This window comes from Callorhinchus milii, unplaced genomic scaffold, assembly GCF_018977255.1.
Source record: "Callorhinchus milii isolate IMCB2004 unplaced genomic scaffold, IMCB_Cmil_1.0 Scaffold4, whole genome shotgun sequence".
Taxonomy (NCBI): Eukaryota; Metazoa; Chordata; class Chondrichthyes; order Chimaeriformes; family Callorhinchidae; genus Callorhinchus; species Callorhinchus milii.
In genome coordinates, this window is record NW_024704745.1 from 66,370,983 (window position 1) to 66,392,250 (window position 21,268).

General features: G+C 39.3%; 1 protein-coding gene across 2 annotated transcripts in view; it reads left to right on the plus strand.

Moving 5' to 3' along the window:
* Positions 1-21,057, plus strand: part of zmym2 (zinc finger, MYM-type 2) — a 55,725-nt gene extending 34,668 nt beyond the window's left edge. The window contains exons 12-25 of one of the 2 annotated variants that reach the window (XM_007905589.2): positions 2,011-2,183; positions 3,368-3,533; positions 3,981-4,021; positions 5,039-5,174; positions 6,177-6,292; positions 8,252-8,423; positions 10,095-10,229; positions 11,582-11,676; positions 12,693-12,867; positions 13,941-14,098; positions 15,288-15,402; positions 17,294-17,536; positions 18,919-19,039; positions 20,173-21,057. In XM_007905589.2, the coding sequence (XP_007903780.2) occupies positions 2,011-2,183; positions 3,368-3,533; positions 3,981-4,021; positions 5,039-5,174; positions 6,177-6,292; positions 8,252-8,423; positions 10,095-10,229; positions 11,582-11,676; positions 12,693-12,867; positions 13,941-14,098; positions 15,288-15,402; positions 17,294-17,536; positions 18,919-19,039; positions 20,173-20,383 (2,057 nt within the window). In that variant the 3' untranslated portion in view covers positions 20,384-21,057. Of the gene's footprint in view, positions 1-2,010; positions 2,184-3,367; positions 3,534-3,980; positions 4,022-5,038; positions 5,175-6,176; positions 6,293-8,251; positions 8,424-10,094; positions 10,230-11,581; positions 11,677-12,692; positions 12,868-13,152; positions 13,200-13,940; positions 14,099-15,287; positions 15,403-17,293; positions 17,537-18,918; positions 19,040-20,172 lie in introns of those variants that run through there. The other variant, XM_042334222.1, reaches the window with a different exon arrangement.
* Positions 21,058-21,268: the final 211 nt, after the last annotated feature.

Genomic DNA, 21,268 nt, shown 5'->3' on the forward strand with positions numbered 1-21,268 from the left:
TGCACATACTTTGTCTCCTCATTCATTCATTCTCTCTCTCTCACTCCGCTTCTCACACCCTCTCACACTCTCCCTTCCCTCTCACATTCCACCTCTCGCCTCTCAATCATTCTCCCCTCTCTCTTTCTCTCACACTCTCCCTTTCCCAATTACTTTCTCTCACTCCCTCTCTCTCTCTCTCACACACACACACACACACACACACACTATCCCCTCCCTTTCTTTCACCTCTCTCACACATATACTTTCTACCCCCTCTCTCTCCCCCCGCATTATCATATAGCTATTTTGCTCTTGGTATACACTAGAGCCAATCTGCAATGTCGAGTTGTTTCTCATCTGCCTGAACACATCTTAATCCCAACCTCAAAATAGCATCCTCCTGCACCCGTACTACATTTCAATATGCTACATCATTAATTCCTGTGGCTTCTCTGGATATTTTACTTATTTACTGGCAGCCTTGAGTTGTAACCCCCCATCCATAAGCAGAGGGTTAAACATGACAAAATATATTTCACATAATTTCCTTCCAGTCAACAGATGAAGGAAATTGTCATGAATTCAGCATGAGCAAGGTTTTAGCCCAGATCCTAGAGGTTGAAAGGGCTGTGTGCTAACCAATTGCACTGTCCAGTCCCCATAAAATAAATTCTGGTCTATTCACTGGTCCATAGTATGTTGATGGTAGCGAGTCCTGATTGATCGTTGTTCTAAGTGAAGAATTTAACCTGTAAATTATACTTGAACAGTTAGTGAATATGTTTTTTTTCTTAAATTCTGCCTTATATACATCATAATTAACTTATTACAGTTTTTTTTAAATCCAGTCCTTAAATTAAATTGAATAAACTTTCTGTTCCACATATCCAATTGGTATTCCTTATGTCAAAGGGTGTTAGTTGACTGCTAACCATGTTGCACATGGGTGATGCACACAAAAGGTTTCAATGAAGAAGAGACATTTTAGATTGGTGAGTGTATTTGTGTGTCTGACAAAAACATTTTAATTTACAACTTATCAGCTGTACTTTCAGGAATGTGCACTCAGTGGAGGGTAATATATTCTCTATTAAAATAATAAATAATAATCCTTGCATTTGATATAGTGCTTTTCACGTCGAGAGGACGTCCCAAAGCGCTTCACAGAACACACTGTAAAGTGAATTGACTATATTTGTGGGCAAACGCGGCAGCCAATTGTGCACAGCAATGTCCCACAAACAGTCGTAGATTGAAACTGACCAATTTATTATTGGTTCTTTTTTGGAGGGATTATTATTAGGCTCTGTGTGGAGTAAGGAAACTTGCCAAGGTTTCGCCCTGCCTGGAATTGAACTCAGGTCTCTCGCTTGCAAAGCAAGTGCTCTAACCACTGAGCTACAGGACTCCACAATTTAGAGGATAAATTAGAGGAGACAGACTATCCCAAACAATTCCTTAGATTATTGAGCAGTGGGGAGCAATTCATATGATTGGGAGCAGGGAACGATTTTACAATGTGCCATTTATTTTATTCTCATCTAGAGCAGGGATGGCCAACTTGCAGCTCACAGGTCACAAGTTGGCCATCCCTGGAATGGGATTTTTCCACTTTACATCGTATATCCACATCAACTGATCTTCTAGATTAGCTCTAACAGGAGATACACAGAAGGAAATCGTACTCCCTGTACACTGTCTTCAGCCTGCATTAATGTGTAGATTACTGCTGAATTTGGTGCTGAACTAGGATCAGTTGTTACCCTAGTCCAATAGGAACTGTGATTGAGACGACCCAAACTCATTACAAATAGGACCTTTCAGTTCTTTAGCCTAGGTTTCTTTTTGGGGTCCGAAAGGTTGAAAGACTAATTGAACTGCACCACCTAGTGGCCATCCAGTCATAAGCGAGGAAGTAATGCATTGTTTTGAAAGGAGAACTAGAGCGTTTTAATAAATGTTTTAAACTTACCCAAGCTTATTTGTATGGATGCAAGTTTGCTGAAATAGTCAACTATTTGTTTGCAGGTTGCAAGCTTCTATATAAGCAGGATTTCGCAAAACTTTTGGGACTGCGTTGTGTTATCTGCAGCTACTGTTCACAGCTGTGTAAGCGGGCAGCAGCCAAAGAAATTGATGGAAAAGCACAAGATTTTTGTAGTGATGACTGTTGCAAAAAGTTTATAGACTGGTACTTTAAGGTTAGCAAAATTTATTTTCATAATTTCTGTGATTGTGATATCAATTCCTAATTTTCTCTGCCTTTTGATTCTGTTTTGCAATAGCAATGTCCATATAAATAAACCATTGACGTATTTCAGAGGAAAATTGATGTGTATATATAAGGGAGAAAACAATCAAGGGGATGAGGAAAGGTGGCGGCTTATGTAGAGCAAAGACGAGTTGGGCAGAATGGCTTGTTTCCGTGTTGTAAAGTTCTATGTAATTCCATGTAGTTACACACTGCCTCCACTTCATCTCAGCAAACAGCTTCTCCTCCACATGTATGCGAATGACACCCAACTCTCTTTGCCTCCACCCTCAACTCCACAACTACTGGCGTCCTGACCAACTGCCTGTCCGACATCAAGTCCTGGACGAGGGACAAGTTTCTCCAGCTGAACGTCAGCAAGACTGAGGCCCTCCTGATTGGCTCGCGCCAGCGCCTCCGCACCTCAGGCACTGGCAGCATCAGCCTCCACAGCTGCACATTCAACCTCACTAAGCCAGTCAGGAACTTGGGTGTCTTGTTTGACCCTGAACTGTCCTTTCACCCCCACATCCACACTATGACTGGCTCTGCCTACCACCATCTCTGCAACATTGCCAGACTTCACCACTGCCTTACCCCTCAGGCTGCCGAAACCCTCACCCACACATTCCTCACATCAAGGCTCAATTATGGAAATTCCCTCCTCATCGGACTTCCCAACTCTTCCCTTCACAAGCTGCAGATCATCCAAAACTCTGCAGCCCGTGTACTCTCGCGCACCAGACTCCGTGACCCCATCATTCCCACCTGCTGACTCTCTACAAACCTGCCTGCTCCATGTCTCCTGGCCGACCCACCCTACCATCGGTAGCCGAGCTTTCAGCCTCTCTGCCCCCACACTCTGGAACTCCATCCCACAGTCCCTTCACCTCTCTTCCTCCCTTACCTCCTTCAAGGCCGGTCTCAAGACCCTCCTCTTCGATCGTGCCTTCGGTCGCCCTGCCATTTCTCTGCCTTCCCTCACTCCTATTCCACCCCTCCCTCATGCTCGGGTTCTGACCCCTGACTGTCCAACGCCTTGGGATGTCCTCCTGACGTGAAAGGTGCTCTATGAATGTTATTTTGTTGTTGTTAAAATTTCTCCACAAGTAATGAGATTCTATTTTCTTTTAGGCTGCTAGGTGTGACTGCTGTAAAGCTCAGAGGGAGCTAACTGAATCAGTACAGTGGCGGGGAGAGATGAAGCATTTCTGTAATCAGCAGTGCCTTCTGCAATTCTATAGCCAACAGAATGAACCCGATATGCTTACACAAAAAGGACCTGAAAATATGAATACAGGTAAGTGGATGAAGAAAATGAAAAATAATGGCCCAGAGGATTAAGCATTGGGAATATTCACCACTAAAATAATAGTTTCTAAATGTCCTCCTACCCTGAAACACAGTAGAACCATATAATACAAAAGTACAATTTACATTTATATAGTGCCTTTTGTGTCATGTGGGGGTGGGAGGGTGACGTTTCAAAGCCTTTGGCCATGTTGGATTGGCACTAGAGGAGGTGTTTGTAGAGGGGAAAGATGACTAAACGCTCAGTCAAAGAAGACTTGCCTTGAGGGAGTCAGAGGGGCATCCTGGATGGAGTTCCAGAGTGGAAGCAGAATGGCTGAAATTGTGGTATGCAAATAAGGCAAACCGGATTAAGGAGCTTTGGGCAAAATTAGTTAATAGATTGTGTGTTTTAACCGACAAGTGAAGCTGGTTAACGTGTTGTTTTATTTTTCAGTTACAGATCAAATTTTTCAAACTCCCAGTTCTAAAATCACAGTAAGTATCGACCTTAAAAGAACTAAATTAATATTATTCAAGACTATTTCCATATGAAGCTGGATTTTGCTAGGAGTGTCAGACTGGCTCAGTTGATAGCACTCTCGCCTTTGAGTCAGATGGTTGTGGGTTCAATCCCCATGTCGAGATTTGGAACTCGTCTTAAGATGACACTCCAATGCAGTGCTTGGGATGTGCTGTGTTGTTTGAGGTGTTGTTTTTCGGATGAGATGTTAAATCAAGGCCCCGTCTGTTCAGGCGTACGTTAAAGATCCCATGGCACAATTTGAAAAGAAAAGGGAGTTTCTCCTAGTTTGCTGGCCAACAGTCCCCCAAATAAAATTAGTCATCACGTCATGCATATCGAATATTGCTGTCCTACAGCCCTGAAACATGCTATACCAAGGTTTATTATTTTGTGATTATTAGTACCAGCGCCCATTATTAATGGTGGGGTGTGGAATCTATTTAGAATTCAGGACAAATTTTATTTGGTCGGATGAACGTCTGGCACCTGCAGAAAACCATCCCTCTGCTTAAGAGTATCCAAACTAGACAGAGTTTCACATATGTAGGCCACCAACACATCGAAATTTGTCTGAAATGGAATGTGCGCTCACTCCATGGAGGGATTGCAGGCTTGTTTTGAGGGGCAGTTAGGCATAGGATAACAAGAATGTCCGTTGAGGTACTGCTGGAGATTAACCAGTTAAAAATAATAAATAATCCTTGCATTTAATATAGTGCCTTTGGCGTTGGGAGGCTGTCTCCACTTTTTCATCAATTGATTCTATGTTTAACTTGCAAGATGGTTGTAAAATGCTTTCGTGTCTAGGATCACACTGTCAGCTAGTCCTTTAAAGGTGTAATTGATTTATGTACAATTATGTAAGAACTCTTCCCCATTTGTGGAGCCACACTTCTGTGGTATAATTTTCACTTATTAAGTATAATTGTTAGCTTGTTTATTGCTCTGTTGGAAAAAAAGGGTTTAATTTTGTGATTTTATTTATTTAGGTTTCCAACCAGATACCAGCACCTTCACCAACACCACCAAAGGAGCTGAAGAATAAGGCATTATTGTGCAAGCCTTTGACTCAGACAAAAGCTACCTACTGTAAACCTCATACACAGTCAAAATCCTGTCAGACGGGTATGGATTAAAAACAGCATTTTCACATCTGAGTCATATTACTTTTTTTTCTTCCAGTGCTGTGGAAAATGTTTTGAGGTTTTCATTGTAGAATTTATGTTTTAGATTTCAAATAAATTTTTGAATAGAGCAGCTTTTGTCTCTGCTGTTTGTCGTTGTCATTCTTTAAACAGTACTTGTTGCATTGTCCATGATTAACATTGTGTTTTGAATGCCTCTTACCAACATGACTAGGATCACTGGCAGTTTCATGTTAATCTATTAAGTGCGTGAGAATCACAAGTTCAAATGTAATGCTCATTTGGCATTTGAACTCGTCTGCAAAAGCAGCATAATGTTCCTGTTATTACGGTCATCTATCACAATGCAAGCAGCAGCCTTTTCCAAAGCTATAAAAGGAATTAAAGAGTACTTCAGAATATCAATTTGATGAACTTATTTTAGGGATTCAGACAGTTTATTTCCAATGCTTAATTAACCCTGCTGCTTGCATCCATAAAAGCTTCACTAATTGATAAGTTTATTTGGTAACTAAGTGAGATAACTGTTCAATACATAATCTTGACTCTAGGAACTTGAGGTAATTCTTAGACTGGTTAGGTTGATGTTCTCAGTGAAAACATTTAGTCTGGTTACTTTATAATCAATTGATTAAAACAATATCATTACAAATCACAATTACATCTGCTCCCCACCCTAATGCATCACACACACCATCCAAATGTTGACCCCATGGACGGCTCATCAGGAAGAAAGTGGCAGAGAGAACAATGCATTTTGCATATTTTTCGATTTTCTATAAATACAATTGAATGTTCTTACTCTTAAATTGTGCAGCTAATAACACACTATTTAACATATACTGGTACTCCCATTTAGAAGGATCGCGTTCGAGTGATTAATTCAATTTACGTTTCGGCAAACCACAATTTAAAAATGTGTTTTATGTACATTTTAAATAACTGTATATATTATATTAAATCCTATGTCTGCTTTTTTCAGAGGATGATTGGAAGCCTCAGTTGGTTCCTGTGCCTATTCCTGTGCCAGTCTATATACCAGTGCCTATGCACATGTTTTGTTACAACACTCCAGTACCTGTGTCTATTCCTATTCCGGTAAGTTTATTGTTCACATAGTTCAATTGCTGTATTGTTATTAAACCCAAGATTGTAATTATTTTTTCAACCATGGGGAAAGCGAGAGAAAACCATTCGGTCATACTCTATAGTACAGCCAAGACTTTGATTCGCAGAATATTCCAGTAATTTTTAAAGTTCTTTCAAAATGCTAATATTTAACATATAATTGAGAGGGAGGCTCTGGCCTATGCTGATGTGTAGCTGAGCACTCTGCTGAGGCAGAGTTGACTTCACTGCAGATGTGTATTTGCCAAAGCCTTTGACGTGATGACCTGGATTGAACAATTGGTGTTGAATAAACCTGTTACACGGTTTTTGGATTGGATCTCTGGAACATCAAGGTGACTGGCACATCACCAGCTGCCCTGTGTAGGTCTTTCCACATCACTGAAGGCAGATGTGGAAAGGTAGTTCATTGAAAAACCAAGGTAACTTCTTGAGACGTGGGCCAACAACTGCTGGAAGGCATTACCTGTGGTCTGGGTTCAGGAACACACATCATATATCCAGGGTTTGATATCCACCTTGATTGGTAATCGGAGAATTAATCAGCTGCTTTTGAATCTTTGTGCTTCCGTCTGGTGGAACTATCACTCATTGAGTAGGAATTTGTGTCTGAGTGTGAATAGAAGGATGGTGGCAATGCTCTAACATGCTTCATGTTACACTGGGAAGCCAGCTCGGAGTTTCTGATACCTGCTAGTCGCCAAGTGAGGGTTCAAACCTATTAAATGACAAACTAGTACCTATCTTCCTAGGGGATGGTAAACAGGATCTCCTTAGAGCTTGCTATTCAGTTCCTGTTAACCCTACCAGACAAACCCTAACAGATAGGATGCTCCTTGCTGGACAAGCAGCAGGAAAGTTACCAGACAGTGCTCACAATGGCAAGCTATTATCTGATTTAGCTTATTAAACTCCCAACAGTACCCTAATGAACACTAAGGTTTTCAAGCTGGTAAGCAGGATGCATCCCACCAGTGAGAAAGTGCTCATTACATTGCAAAAAAAGTGAAATCTCCATGCATAAGGTAGCATACATGGAGATATGAAACTCTGGTTTGGATATTCTTAACATGGTGACAGATTTCCATATGTGTCAAACACCCAGCTGACTAAACTATGAGTTTAGGCAAACGCCCTGTTTGTTAGCCTTCCCAACTCCTCCCTCCACAGGCTGCAGATAATCCAGAACTCTGCAGCCCGTGTCCTCTCCCGCACCAAACTCCATGACCCGTATCTCCCCCATTACCGCCCGACTCCATTGGCTCCCTATCCTTGAGAGGATCCAGTTCAAGATCTGGTCCTCACATACAAAGCCTTCCATGGCCTCTGCGACCTCCTAATCCCCTACCAACCCGCCCGCTCCCTCCGCTCAGCCGGCTCCGGCCTGCTCCACGTCCCCCGACCCATCCGCCCCACCATTGGCGGGAGAGCCTTCAGCCACTCTGCCCCCAATCTCTGAAATTCCATCCCCCAGTCACTTCGCCTCTCCCCCTCCTTAGCCTCCTTCAAGTCCCGCCTCAAGACCCTCATCTTCGACCATGCCATTGGCTATCCCCTTCTCTTACCCCCCCTAACCCCAGCTCAGGTCTGAAGTGGTGTACTCTGTCCAGCACCTTGGGACGTCCTCCCGACGTGAAAGGCGCTACATAAATGTAATCTTGTTGTTGATCGTGCACATTTTAAAAAATATTTGTGCCTTATAGGGTTTGTGAATCCTTATATGCTTAAGGTTTGGCTGACCTTCACCTCACAGAAATCTTATGCCTGTATAATAGGAAAAATAAACTGAAACAGTTTACATTGGATGAAAATGGTAACTCAAGTGGTACTCTTTTCCTATCACTCATCTAGTTTCCTTCCAAATTGAGCCATTCACCTACTATATCCTTGAATTCTGATTGCATCTCATGTGTAATGTGTTTGGAGCAGGTACCTGTTCCGGTGTTTCTACCTACTACGTTGGATAATGCAGAGAAGATAGTCGAAACAATAGAGGATCTAAAAAGAAAAGTCCCTTCAAATCCAATTGAAGCTGATCTACTGGCTATGGCTGAGATGATAGTTGAGGCAGAGAGGAATCCAGTATCCATGGAGTTTTGTGGTAAGTTTTAATATTTCTTTTTTATGAATGTACTCATCTTGCAAAGAACGATACTAAGCAAAATCGACAGGCCCGTTTCTGCACTGTAAATTTTATGGATCAAATGACACTTGCTAAGTGCAACAAAAACAGAAATCGCTGGGAACACTCGGCAGGTCAGGCAGCATCTATGGAGAAAGGAAAGTGAATCAATGTTTCGGGTCCAAGACCCTTCGTCAGAACTGGGGCATGTTGGGAGGGAGAGGTTTTTAAAGACTAACAGTGGGGAGGCAGGGCAAGGAAGACAAAGGAGAAAATGGAGTAGAGGACGGGATGATGGGTTTACATCTAGCCCATCATCCTCTACCCCATTTTATCCTTTATCTTCCGTGCCCTGCCTCCCCCTCTCTGTTAGTCCTTAAAAGCCTCTCCCTCCCAATATGCCCCAGTTCTGACAAAGGGACATGAACCCAAAACATTGACTCACTTTCCTTTCTCCATAGATGCTGCCTGACCAGCTGAGTGTTCCCAGTGACTTCTGTTTTTATTTCAGATTTCCAGCATCTACAGTATTTTGCATTTTGTTTCTTGCTAAGTGCAATTTTATATTCCGTCACTAGGTAGTGCCAACAGGACAGCTCCAATCTGTTCAGATCCAGTTACAAAGCAGACGCTAACACTATTACTGTACTTAGAAAATCCTATTATTTTAGGATAATTATTATTAATTACAAGTATTAAAGAGTAAAACTATCTTACAAAAACTATTTATGTTTTGCAGAACAAATATCTTGCTCCAGTCCCTCCCACTGTAATACTAAATCATCATTTTATAATAATAATAATCCTTGCATTTGATTTAGCGCCTCATCATGTCTTCGAGACCTTTCAAGCACTTCACAGAATATACTGTATGAGTATATAGAGTATATAGAAAAGCGCTATATAAAATGAAGGATATTATTAAAGTTTTGACTGGGCGAAACAATATGAGTATGTTAATGCAGCAGCTTGTAGTATAGTAAGAGGAATACAAACATAATTAACATTTTATTTTAAAAGGAAAGTTACAGGATGACTCTTACATTAATTATTTAGCATCTACTGTTTTAAACCCAGAAAGGCTTCATTTTTGTTCCTCTTTCAAACAGAATGTTAAAGGTGACAGTACAAGACAATTATAAGAAAGTTTGACAGTGCTAAAGTATTACATCCATTATATTGTGCACCGTCACTCTTGGCTTCACGACTAGTTCCATGGGCATGCAATCAACCAGCAAACCCACAGTCATCTGAGCTATCCCTCCAACTCGCTTTAGTCACTTCCTATACTTGCTGAATGGGTCTTGGGATCCAAGTATACATAAGTGTGGTGAAACAGACAGACTATTTATATCAGAGAACCTGTAAACTTTTCTAGCAACTGATGCATTGGTTCTTAACTAAGTAACAAATTGTAATTTATTTTAGGTTGTGTTGATACTGTATCAGAGATTTGACTTCTATTATTGAATGACTTATTTTAGTGATTTGACTTCAATTATTAGTTCTATTTCAGCTTGGGAAGACCTCCTGAAGTGAAAGGCGCTATATAAATGGAAATTGTTGTTGTTATTGTATTAAAATGTCCCTGCAGCAATTTGTCTGAATACCCATATCACCTATAATAATCTGTTGTGAAATATCTTTTAGGTATCGACAATGATGAAAGTGCTGAAAGTTTATTGGATGTTTTTGGAACCATTAAAGATGACCTAGATGAACAGCCAAGTACGCCAGGAATTTCTTTTGAACTTGGACTGGACTTGGAAGTTGATTTTCCAAGAAGTATGTTTTTAAAATTAAATATACAATGGAATCCACTTATGCCGGGCGCCGGTTAACCCCGGATGTCGGGTAAATCAAACAAAATGCCAGGCTTGATTAATTTGGCATCTTTAAAACGTACCCGTTTATTTGAATGAAACGTGCCGGTTTATTTGAATGAAAATCCGGTTACTCCGTGCAAGATGTTGCGATGGTCACCGCTGAATTTACTCACTCAAGCCTTGTGCGGTGTCCATTCAACCAGGAGGGACCCAGATGTAGATGGGAAGGAGCCAAATTTTGATTGACAGTGGACTCCAGCCATTCACAAGAGGCTGGAGTTGTGCTATCAATCAATCAGAGGGGCGGAGGAACAGGGAAGAACAAGGGAGGGAAATCGTGATTGTTTGACAGCTGAGCCGCTGGTGAATGGCTGGAGCCCATCCATTCACAAGCAACTGACAGCTGTCAATCACCTCTGAGCCACCGCTAATTGGTCCCCATCCAATCCATTGGCATGGGAGGGAGGAAGCGCTGTGCCTGCTGGATGGTAAAGTACTGCACTGTATTTTTCAGCCAAACAAAGTTAAATATATTTTACTGCATTCTGTGAGAGTGTTTTTAATAATAATAATAATCCTTGCATTTGATATAGCGCTTTTCACGTCGGGAGGACGTCCCAAAGCGCTTCACAGAACACACTGTAAAGTGAATTGACTATATTTGTGGACGAACGCGGCAGCCAATTGCGCACAGCAATGTCCCACAAACAGTCGTAGATTGAAATAACCAATTTATTATTGTTTTTGGTTTTGGAGGGATTATTATTAGGCATGTGGAGTAAGGAAACTTGCCCAAGGTTTCGCCCTGCCGGGAATTGAACTCAGGTCTCTCACTTGCAAAGCGAGTGCTCTAACCACTGAGCTACAGGACTCCACATTTTAATTTTAACTGGTTCGTTAACATTCCTTCAAGTGAAGCAACATTATTATACAGTATCGGTGGCGCTCCTCTGCCGGACGGGAATGGTATTTTGATTAACCTTGGACACCTTTAAGTCAGACAAAATTAAGGCTTCCACTGTATTGAGAGTCAAATTTATCAAACGGCAGCAAAACCCTGAATAACCCCTTTACTGAACTTGTTAATATCGGATAATATAATGTCCTACAAGTCGGAAACTACCAGGATAAGTTGGAGCACATTCCAATTTTAGAGCGGTGATAGCCAACATGTGGAGAGTTCATTTTGAAGTTACTGCACATCTAATGGAACTGCTAGAAGCTGTTTACAAACTTTCTTCCAAGATGTACAAAAGCTTTTGTTGGGATCATATTTCATGGACTAACATTTATTTTTGTTGTTGTTTGTAGCTGCTGAGGAGTTGGACACTGAGAATGAGTTTCTGTTGCCACCAGTGTTTGGGGAAGAATATGAAGATCAACCAAAGCCTCAAACTAAAAAGAAGGTATTGAGGCATTTCCTCATTGCTGATATGTATAGTCTGTCTTTTGTTTATATCTTTGTTATATGTTTTAACTGTGAACTTTCAATAACACAAAATACAGTCGATCGATTTTACAATATATCTGTGAAGTGCTTTGAGACGTCTCAATTATGTGATATGGCGCTATATCAAATGCAAAGATTATTATTCAGATAATTAACATTTGTGCTAGAACATTGGTCACCAGTTTTTAATGCAATAGAATAATTGTAAGAAATTCTATCAATGTGCGGAATATGTTGAAGATAGCAAAGATCATTCTTTGTATTATCCTCTTTAAATAAAAGAACATTCCTGTCTATCATATCTATATTTGGGGACATTTTTAAATGGGTTTGGTATGAGATATCCACTATATCAATGGATCAGTATCTTAGTGTTGACTACAAAGCAACAGGTTTACTTTGCTAATTTAACCTCCATATGAAATGGCCAAAACCTCATTGTTCTATATAAGAAATCCTTGGACAATAACCCTTTTGAGAGATGTTGCCATGTGATCTTCCTCTCATCCCTGTGTTTTTCTAAGAGCCTTGACATTGTAAATGAACGGAAGATAGATTCTTAGTGGCCCTCCTCCAACCAGAAATAGATCCAATCAGAATCCCAAACTAAGAAGTACAAGTACTTGAAACAGCGAGAAAATTAACAGTCATACTTGCACTATGACAATTCAGTGTTGCCCCAGGACTACACTAGTATCATTTTAGATTGTGAGCTCAAAGTCTTTACATGGGGCTTGAACATACAACCTTGTTACCCAGAGACAACAATGCTGCCAACTAAGCCAAACTGAGGCCTAAGAAATTTCTTACTGTTATTGGTTTGTATGTCCTCTGTGCTACATGTTCTCGTATTGACTGAAGTTTAACTCAAAGACATACAAATCTGTATTTTACACTAAAATATTATTGGTTTTGATATATTTTGCTGGTTTTCCTGCTGTAAATAATCACTGACAAGTTTTGTTTTCATAGGGGGCAAAGAGGAAGGCTCTTTCTGATGTTCATTCTCAAGATGGTAGCGTTGCCACTCCTGACATTGGTTTCACATTCAGTTATGTTTATGGTTTAAGTGCGTGGAAACAATGGATCATAACCAAGAAAACGATAGATGAGGATATTTCTGAAATGGATGAATTTACTTCTCATAGTAAGTTGCCTATCAACTATTTGATCAAAAGTTTCATAATGCCTGGGCAATACTTGATTTTAAATCCTTTTTTTTATTACATCGCCCAGAGTGACATTATTTTCATGAAAACCTTTTGTGTTTGACAGAGGTGAGACCAAAAGTTAGGACAGGTACAAGTTTGAAGGGGGAGGGGGGACTTTGATGATCATGTCAGTAGAACTGAAATCGATGTATTAATATCTTTTGAATGACTTATATTAGATACTTATTATTTTTGCACTAATTTGATTACTTAAAACTTAGGTGCCCAAACTTTTCCTTGATGTTGATTTGAAAAAGGCCTTAAAAAGGTAAACCCCAAATTACTTTTTTGATACATGAACACAAGTTTCTGATAAAAGATGTTTGGTGCACAAAATTGTTCATTTGGCACAATCAATGAATGGGGCTTCTGATTGATTAATTTCCCTAAAGTCTCCCACCTCAGTGTTAAGGCTGAGATAGTTACTATAAATCTGAAAATGAACTAGTTCCTCTGGATTAGACCTAGGCAATTTAGGAGTGAAATCGGGAAGTATTTTTTCACCAAAGGGTAGTGGGAATCTGGAACTCTCCCCAAAAGGCTGTGGATCCTGCATCCATTAAAATTTTCAAGACTGAGGTGGATAGATTTTTGTTAGCTATGGGCATCAAGGGATTTGGGGCAAAAGCGGGTAACTGGAGTTGAGGTGCAGATCGAATAGAATGGCAGAACAGGCTCAAGGGGCTACTCCTGCTCCTATGTTTATATGTTAACCAAACTAACCGAGAAGTGATAGACAAACTTAAAATAAGTATAATGCGAAGATCCAGTGGTATCAAAAAAGATCTGATTTTCAAATAAAACTTAATTGTTTGAGATTTAACGATAACCATTGAAAATGGCAGAAATCTACCAAAACCACAGGCTACGTGGTGCAACCAATCTACTCAAGTCATCGATTTAGAATGGATGCATTATGGTGGAGAGTGGAGCCCCAGTATATTACAATTAACCATCTTTTTTAAGAAGCACTTTAAAATAACTGTTATTTCTTACTTTTCTGTTGCAGTATTTTCAAAGCCAGTGCAGTTTAAAGAGGACCTCTTGTCACATACCACAGCAGAGCTGAACTGTGGATTGGCTGAGTTTGTCAAGGAGGTTCGAAGGCCAAATGGGGAACATTATGCACCTGATAGCCTGTACTATCTATGTCTTGGAATCCAACAAGTTAGTAAATACCAAAATTTTTGCTTGTGAATAAATCTTCTATTCCTAGTTTATGCTGACATGTTGCTCCCTTTAGTGTTTATTGTTTAGGAACAGCAAATGTTTTCCATTATTGTGCTGATTTTGTCTATGTTCGCTCTGTTGCAATATTATCAGCACATTTACTAACTAAGTTGCCAGGGTCACTGCCTGGTTTATCTTGAGTGGGTGTTGGGGGTGAAATTTATACAAAGTAAATATACCACTGTAATGGGTCATTTCTTAGTAAAATCCTGTTTGAGGTTGCCCCCCCCCCCCCCCCCCCGCTTGAATGATGCAATTCAATGATTCAGTAGTCCTAGAGACAATTATGATGATATCTCACATGTGATTGACATCTTGCATTTTGTTCAATTAAACAAACCTTTATTGTTTCAAATTCAAAGCAAAGGTATTTCCATAGATCACATCAGTTTCTGGGACTTCATATGAAAATGGATGTTTAAAACTTACTTCCATCAACCACTTAACTTGCAGCTGCTTTTCTAAGAAATGTTTTAAACATTTAGAAGTAGGATGTGTATGGAATTAGCTTTAGTTAAGAACCGCGCACTGCAAATGCTTAAATCAAGTACTTCAGAATCTTTATCACTGAAGAGGTTATTACAGTGTTTTCTGGCAACCGGCTTGTTTTACCAAGATAACTGTGAAGTGGAATGTTTAAGAACACAAATAACACAATTTCTTGGAATTGTCTCTAGGGAGAGTTATCATGTACCAAAGCCCTCCTTAAAATCCATTCCTGGTTATAAACTCAGAAGCACTTCTATTTCTGTCTAGAGAAATGGGCTAAACATAACCATTGGAAATGGACAACTTTCTAATCATTCAATATATACTCGATTCGAAAAACTTTTCTTAGTTGCAATTTATTTTAAACTATATGCGGCATACATTCAATTGTCCATTTGTAGGTTTGCTTTAACTCAACCTTAATGTTTGTGATTTTCTTCTGAGAATGTGTTGTCGACAAACTCCTTCAATTCCTTTTTAATTACTGAGCAGGGAAAACGCTTAAAATAATATTTATAGATTTTGTCACTATTCCACTGGTGTAAATCAAGTACTTCAGAATCTTTATCACTGAAGTCGATGTTAACATTTTGATTATGACGAGCAGGATTTCTGCACTTTATTTCCACCTCCACAGTATCTATCTGAAAACAATAGGAGTGTTAACATATTTACCGACCCTCGCTACAAGACTTTTAATGAAGAATTTAATGCAATCTTGAGAAGCTGGCGACCAAGTATATTACCAAATGGTAGGAACTGAAATTAAGTTTTGCATGTTTCCAACAATGTGCTTTTAATAATAATAATAATCCTTGCATATGATATAGTGCCTTGTCAAGTCTTCCAAGATGGCTCAAAGCGCTTCACCGAATATACTGTAAAGTGAGTTGACTGTATATATTTTTGGCGAAACGTGGCAGCCAATTGTGCACAGCAGTGTCACACACACAGTCGTGGATTAAAGTGACCAATTTATTATTTATTTTTTGAACGAATTATTACCCCCGGAAAAGCAATCCGTCAATCGACTAACAACTGGGTTCCTACTTACTGCTAGGTAAACAGAGGCGGGTGGAGTAAGGAAACTTGCCCAATATTTCGCCTGCCGGGAATTGAATCCAGGTCTCTCGCTTGCGAGGCGAGTGCTCTAACCACTGAGCTACAGGACCCCAGTTGTTCTTTTAATCCCAACACTTTACACACGTGTTCATTTTACCAGCTTAATCAATTTAACAGTTTATAAAGACTTGTACAGGTTTGAAGAACTTATTTGAATTTTTTAATATTATGCTTTAAAAATCTAATGGTCCGTTTCACAATTTGTTTGTGTATTATTGAATAAAGTTAAGTGTACCAGATAAGAACTTCACAGACACATTTTCAGCCTTGGATACATAATTACTTTGTCTTCTCTCTTTTTCATCTCTGGCACTGGCTTTTTTGGGTTCACTTACCTGTCCTATCATCTTCACTACATTTTTACATGATTATCTGTGATGTATTAACATTGATTTATGTGTAATCCTCCTACAGTAAACTCCTGAAAACTCATCACTCCAAGGAAAAAGGGCTCAGTGACGAGCTATCCAGAGTGGCATAAATACATAAAAACGCTGCTGGGATATTGACAGCACGATGATTTAAGTGGCAGTGACAAGTTAAGCCAGGGTCGAGTATTCAGGGGTTTACTGTATTTACAATGTAAATAATAATAATCCTTGCATTTGATATAACACCATTCACGTAGGAAGGATGTCTCGAAAAGCACGTCACAGATTTCACTGTAAAGTGCCACGACTGTATTTTGTAGGCAAACCGAACATTTCTTATCTGAATGCTTTCTAGTTGACATCATTCGCATAAAGAGTCAGTTTCCACATCTATGTTGGTGATATCAATATCTATCTGGGCAATTCCGCCATAAATTCCAATAATACTGTTCTAACCATTTGCTTAGCAGACCTCAAATCCTGGATAAGGCTCATGTTGCTTGCTTTGGGACATGAAAGTCAAACTTTTCTTTGGAAATGGTTTCAAATGTAATTTGTTGTTGTGGCTAAAGCCCCTCATAAATTTCTTCTTCCTTTAGAGTACAGACTCTTCCCATGTTTTCCCTAGTTCCATCCTCCATCAGTTCCAACCAGTTAAATTCTGCATCACATATTTGCTCCTGCAATGAGCCCGTTACTCCAATTCTCACCAAGCTCCACTGGCTGTCGGCAGATCGATTTTGGATCCTTGTCCTTACCTTCAACTCTCTACATAATTTAAGCCCTGCTCATCTGATTCTGGTTTATTACTTGCATCTCACTCTTTCTGCTCTATTATTGATGGCTTTGCCTTCAGACACCATGCCCCTTTTTCTGGAATTCACTTCCAAAATGTCTTCGTGTTGCTTCCACTTTCAAAACGCTCTTTAGAAATTATTTTTTTAGCTGTTCTTTTGGTAAACTTCCATAATTTTCTATGCATTGCAATCTGTAAGTGCTCCAAGACATTCATCCTACGCAAAAGAAGCTATAGGGTTATTTATGTACAAGTTTGTTTTTATAAACATGTCTAGCTCTAGTATGTTGTGTGCATAATGGTAACTTGTGTCTTAACAATATCAATGTATTGATTGCTTGCTTTTTTGCATAGGATCAATATTTTCACGTGTTGAGGAGGATTATCTATGGAACTGCAAACAATTAGGGTCACAGTCGCCATTTGTTCTTCTTAATACCTTATTATACTTTAATACTAAATACTTTGGGCTAAGGACAGTGGAACAACACTTGAGACTCTCCTTTGGAAATGTTTTCAAGAAGTGGAACAAAAATTCGGAGAATACTGTATGCATTCGATATCATGTACCAGCATTGTGTAGGAATGACCATCAAGGTAAGAAACTTGACAATTTAAATAACACATTTTTCAACATCTTTCTATTTTGCAGAAGGTGAATTTATTGTCATTTACTATTTTAATAAATAAGTTTACAAACGTCTCCAATATACTGGAGTTTATAAACTGATATAGTCTTACAAATGCATTTTGGACATTAATGTGAATTATCACCAAGTGTACAATATCATCATGGCTTACACTGAGTTGGAGCCCTGCTCCTGACCCCAGCCAAAATAGATGGTTTCAGGAGCACATCAATTCTCATTGAATTTGCTCCCTTCATGCTTAAAACTTGGTTCATCAATCAAATCAGAATTTGGAACACGTTGTTGGTTAATATTATTCAAAACTTTTGACCAGATCTTAAGTAATATAAACTATAGCCTAATTTCACTGTGGTGTGCATGTGCCAGGGTGCTTTAAATTGGGTGTGCCTTTTTTGGTACTTCTTGCAGTTCTAAATATAGTAAAAGTCTATTATTCCTAGAGATTTCTATCTTTTTTTAAGGAAAAAAACAACGGGAATGCCATACAATATATCACCTAGAGGTATAGAATTTGAAAAGACCATGTTATGATTCATGTTGCAAATATATTTACTCTTGCAATAATTTATCAGTCCCTTTGATTCTAAAAGCAAGTGGGGCACATCTGGAATTGGGATTGCTTTACAAAACACACATGTATATTTTTAAATTAATAATACAATAGCTAAGTCAGAAAAAATAAAATAATAATGCCTGCATTTAATATTGCACCTTTCATGTCAGGAGCACATCTCAAAGCGCTTCACAGGATTTACTGTAAAGTGCAGTGATTTATTGTAGGAGAGTGAAGCAACCAATTTACACTCACCGATGTCCTCACAAACAGCAGTGAAGTAAATGACCCATTTTGTCTGGGGAATTGTTGGCCACAAGACAGGGAGAATGCCATGTGATCTTTAACGTCCTTCAGAATAGCAGAAGGGTCCTCGACTTTATGTCTGATCCAAATCAAAACAACTACAACAATAAGAGTACTGCACTACCCAGTACTGCAGTGGAGTGTGAGCCAAGACTGTGTTCAAAATTCCCAACATGAGGCTTGAACTCACAGTCTTCTAACTCAGAGACAAGAGTGCTTCAGACTAAGTCAAACTGACACCTGAAATCATATTCAAAGGAACTTATGAAATCCCATCTAGAATTATGTAAACATTTAGAAAAAATCATTTAGTTGAGTAGAACACAAATTATTATTTTTTCTGTTCTAATGTTGTAAATATCAACTTCCCATTGTTATATTATTAACTATTATATTATGTTGTTTTGTGTAGTTGTTCAATACACTGAAAAGATGAAAACCAATGAAGAAAATAAAATATTTTGTTTCAGATAAAATGTCAACAGGAAAAAGGAAACGTGAAGAGGAAGACCCTGTGTTTGAACAACAAGAAAATTCAGTCAATCCTTCAAGATGTCCTGTAAAAATGTTTGAGTGCTACCTCTCAAAATGGTAGGTCTAAATTTGTTGATATTGTTTACTTTTGTGTAGATTAAGTTTTGCAGTTAATTGCTTTTACCTTGTTGGGAAAATGGAGAAATTGAACTGTCCTCTATGGAACATATAGACTATACCTTTGAAACTGTGGTGTGCACATCTAGTGAAATGAACACATCAGACACTGGCTCTATAATTTCAGGAAAAAATGTGGCTATTTGGGAATTACCGACAAGTAGTTTAATTTTTGGAGAGAGGGAGTAATCAACCTGTTTTCCATGGCTCAATGATATGGACATTTTCCTTGTAGATTACAATATTAGCTCCTTCCTTCTTGGTAACCATGGGTCCGATTTCCGCAATTCATAAAAAGAACTGGCTTCCCAAACTAAGACTGAATTTAAGAATATTCCACAATTCCGTCTTCCATACCTATTAATGGGGACAATACCCCAAGACCTGGTGATGTGTGGTTTTCAGGAAAACTTACAGAAAACAAAGGTGTGTATCCTCCAATACCTTATAACCAAATTACATGGATTTCTTTATATACCTCCAAATTTGGAACTTTCTAAGTAACCACTTCATCCTCCTGTTTTTTATTCACGGAGCACTTTCTGGCAGCTGTTCTGCGCCAACTGATCAAACGTGTGCTCCCTTACTTAGTGCCCCCCCTCCCTCCCTTACCCACTCAGCACCTTTCTACCCTCTCTCTCTCCCCCCCCCCACCCGTGTCCAAGGAAAATAAAACCAGGACTAGCAGAAGTAAAGCTTGGCAGACAGCAAAATCAATGGCAAGCTAAGCAGTTTTAGCTGAGTAGGCTCCAGCAGTACCCCGATCCCAATGCACACTCTGGGATCCCTATGACTTGGCTCTTGCCAACATGCATCTAATACTTTCCGGAATCAGTCAAGCAGGATGTATCCTTTCAGGGAGAGTGTGCATTTCCATTCCAACAATCTAGCTCTGGGATTTCCATGTGTGGGTGGGATGCATGGAAATCTCAGCTTGGTTTGGATACTATTAAGCATGGTGATGGGTTTCCACATTGTCAGACACCTGGCTGACCAAAAAAGAAAAGTACCAAATGCAAGGATTTTTATTATTATTACATTTCTTCCTGTTTACCAATTGTTTTGTTCTGTAGCCCTCGGAATCTACAACAAAGAACAGATTTGTTCTACCTGCAGCCAGAACACATTGGTGGCCCCGGGAGTCTGATTTGGTACTCTAGTACTCCTTTGGACCGTAACGTCTTGGAGAATATGCTTGTACGGATTCTTGTGATCAAGGATATATATGAAGAAAATGAAAGGGACAGTTCTGAAGTAGACGAAGATGATGATGATATCAATTGAAATATTTCTACATTAGTTGTTCTGCAGCTGTAAAAGGAATTATGGCATCATAAATGTCAGCCCGTTAGAATTTAGTAAGGAAATGCAATACCACGTTGTGCATTTCTGGAATGACCCTGTATTGCTGAGCTTGAAGCAACATGCCCAGATTGGGTATTATGTAAATAACCCCAAACAAGAGGAGAATAGCCGGCATTAGCAATCTCCTTTGTGGTTTATAGGTATGTATACATTAAAACAACTGCTCTCACACAAGTCTTTTTTTTAATTATTTATTGAAATCGGTTTGTTGTCAAAAGCATTTCCATTTGTAACTTTTTACATTACAAACTAAGAATGTGAATGTGTCACATGTGTAATTTTTCTGATCTGAGAAATTGACATTAAAACTACTACAGTGTTTTAAAATTTCCCTACACAGGGGATGATGTTACTGGGTGCTGTATCCACCAGATCGGTGAGCATCTTTGTAATTAATATAGTCATTAGCACTATGAAAGCAATTTAGAGCTAGTCTCCTAATGGTTGTCCTTCCACAAATGTACCAGTTGGTGGAGTTTTCACCACTGATTCTGTAAGCATTAATGGCTTGTTTTGCTAATGGATGCAGTCCATGTAATACTCTGTAAAACTGGTTTTATGGAAAGAAGGCCTAAAATAAAGGATTAAGAAGATTACTGAATACTGACTGAATGTTGTAGTGGAGAGAAATTTAGCAACTTGAAGGGAGAAATTTCTATATTGGAGTGTAACATATGGTGTTAGCTGGTGGAGCCCAGTTATTCACACATAGCTGCTTCTTGGACATTGAGAGTAGGAGTCAGAGGGGTCAGTCATCCACACTTTCTGGGAATTCACATTCAAGACCCTGGGAATTTTAAATTG